The 3,106-nt window shown below is 35.8% G+C and overlaps 1 protein-coding gene across 1 annotated transcript in view; it reads left to right on the forward strand.

Moving 5' to 3' along the window:
• Positions 1-3,106, forward strand: part of TBCEL (tubulin folding cofactor E-like) — an 85,023-nt gene that overhangs the window by 54,523 nt on the left and 27,394 nt on the right. The window contains exon 6 of the mRNA XM_012644876.1: positions 667-793. Within this exon, the coding sequence (XP_012500330.1) occupies positions 667-793 (127 nt within the window). The remainder of the gene's footprint in view (positions 1-666; positions 794-3,106) is intronic.

The raw sequence follows: 3,106 nt of genomic DNA on the forward strand, positions 1-3,106 counted from the left end.
TTCTTGTCATTATTTCCTAACCAATACAGTATACCAACTATTTACATAGCATATATATCGTATTAGGTATTGTAAGTAATCTAGAGATGATTTAAATTATATAGGAGAATGTGTATATTTTATATAAGGGACTCGAGTGTCTGTGGATTTTTGTATCTGCAGAGGTCCTGGAACCAGTCCTCCACAGATACCAAAGGATGACTGTATTTAGTTTCTGGTTCTGTTGACCTTGCCTCATTCTAAAATTTGTCAGGTAAAAATTTGAGTGTGACCGTATCAACTCTGATAATAGTTAAATTCCATGAGTCCCTATTTGAATGAAATGAGTTGGTCACATCACTCTTATTTTGTAGTCATGGCATACATCCTGCTTATTGAAACCACCAGTTACCCCCTTTATAAGCCATTTTGATAGAGAATCAGCAAATGAGAGGATGTTGGAGAATAAGACTCTCTCGCCTTGACTCTGGGATAGGAGATGGGAGAGGATGTGGGGAAATTGTTATAGTATTTAACTGTATTCTGTTCTTTCCTTGGATAAAAATTTTAGGCTCTCTAGTTTATGGTCATTTTAACATTTCAGAAATTATTAATTGAAATAATTTTTTGCTGTGTTCTTATTTGTGTGCTTTTCTGGATTTACTTACAAGATATTTCTCAAATTAGGTTTGCAGTCCTGGGAAGACATTGATAAACTGAATTCATTTCCCAAACTTGAAGAAGTGAGATTGTTAGGAATTCCTCTTTTGCAGCCATATACCACTGAGGAGCGAAGGAAATTGGTAATAGCCAGGTCTGTTGTCCTGATTCTGTTGCATTCTTTTCATGGGGCCTTCATGTTTCATTAAAGGGATAACACACTATTTAGGGGGAGTGGACTATGAGTTTATCCATCTCTTGAGCAGACTGTGCTTGAAGGAGCTGCTTCTGTAGCTCCAAATCCTGAATGAAAAGGAATGCAAGCGGTAAGGTGAGGAAAATGTGAAATACATTTGGGCTGCTGAGACCTCTGAAATATTTCCTCACAAATCTATTCTATTTTTATGCTTTTTAAGACTTAGAATATGTGAAGTCCTGTTTCGGGTCACAAAGTAAAAGTATGTATTTAGGTTATTAAGTATGACATGTCCGATTTACTTCAGTACTAACTAAGTTTGACAGTTCTTGTTTTGTTTTTATTGTGAAAGTACATCCTCATTCTTTCAAACTCATGTTTTGGCTTATGATTACCTTTCACATTTTTTTAGAGCGATTTTTTGAAACCACGGATAAGTAAAAAATTTGTGTTATTTTTGAATATGAGTTCCGTTGTGGAACCTGTGCAGTGCAGACAGCTTGAAATATCAATGAAGTGTTTGGGAAGGATGTGGCTAATGAACGCACAGTACATCATCAGTGGTTTGAGAAATTCCGTTCTGGTGATTTTAATCTTGAAAATGAGCCACATGGACAACCTGAGACCAAGGTGGATAATGTAGAGCTGAAAGCTGTAATAGAAGCGAATCCATCTCAACCTATGTGTGAATTAACAGCAAGGTGTGACGTTACTATTCCAACAATATTGGACCGTTTGAAACAAACTGGCAAGGTAAAAAAGCTGGATAAATAGGTTCCACATGAATTAAATGAGTGTCAGAAAAGAAATCATCTCGAAGCTTGCCTTTTTTTGCTGTTACAACATAAAGGCAAACCATTTCTATACTGTATTGTTACATGTGATGAAAAAGAGATTCTATGATCGCAGGTGTTCAGCACAATGGTTGGATAAAGATGAAGTGCTGAAACACAGTCCAAACCGAATATTCATCAAAAAAAGCTAACGGTGTCTGGTGGTTCAGTGCTACTGTTATTCATGAAACCTGATTAATAGATTACAGGGGATGTCTACTGTAACCAACTGGGAAAAAATGACGAGGATGCTTGCACTTAAGCAGCTGAGACTGATCAATAGAGACAGGCCAGTCCTCTTGCAAGATAATGCTCAGCCACATGTCACACAAACAATGCTCAAATTACAGAGGATGGACTTGGAAACTCTCTGTCATCTACCGTCTTTACCAAACCTTACACTAACTGACTACCACCTCTTCCAGATTTTGGACCACTTCTTGCACAGAAAAATATTCACACATGGAAAACGCCTTTCACAATTTCATCGCCACTTGCTCTCCATGCTTCTTTGCTGCTGGCATAAACAGGCTATTGTTAAGATGGCAAAGCTGTGTCGATAGTTTAGGTGCATACTTTGATTAAATCATACTGCTTCTTGTTTGCGATATAATAAACTACACTTTAAATTAGAAATCGGATATTTCATATTTAATGACCTAATACGATGGAATAATTTTTATTGTAGTTGTCTTTATTTTCTCTGTTATCATATTGATCATTTAAAATGTAAAAACCTGAAAATTGGGCTATTTCATTAGTGTAAAACTTAAGAGAGCAGCATATTTTTTTCTTGAATATAGATTGGCTTAAATACGACTACCATTATTGCCATCTTCCTCCTTTGACTCTCCTTGCCTTTTGTGTCTCAGCCTCTGCCTGCGCAAACTCATAGAAATTTTCCATGTTTATTTTTGTACGAACCTTTAGAAGAAATAAGATTTTGGCTAAAACGCAAGGGCCATGGATCTATACTTTGTTCTCTTTCTGTACTCTACATAGTGATTTTGAAAGGGGAACAGTAGGCTTTCAGGTTCCCTAAAGTATAGTGGTTTTTTAGACAGGATATTATTGATCTTTGTAACCAGCTAATGCCTAGCGGATGTTTACTGCTTTGCAGTTGTTAACATACGTATTAATATCTCTCTGCAGAAATAAATGTCAACATACTTTTAAGAAAAGGAATCTTGCTGTAGTCCTTGTACTTTATTTTCTTTACACAATTCTTTTGCAAATATAAGAAGTTAATTCCTGAATTATATAACCCAATTGTACTGACTACTGTCTAGATCTGTGCTGTTTTATATGGTAGCCACTAGCTATGTGTGGCTCAGAGTACTTAAAATATGTCTTACCTGAAATGAAATGTGCTATAAGGGTAACATAGATATGAGATTTCAAATGCTTTATATAAATAAAAAAATGTAAAATGGCTCAT

Source organism: Propithecus coquereli, unplaced genomic scaffold (assembly GCF_000956105.1).
Source record: "Propithecus coquereli isolate 6110/MARCELLA unplaced genomic scaffold, Pcoq_1.0 Scaffold222, whole genome shotgun sequence".
Lineage (NCBI taxonomy): Eukaryota > Metazoa > Chordata > Mammalia > Primates > Indriidae > Propithecus > Propithecus coquereli.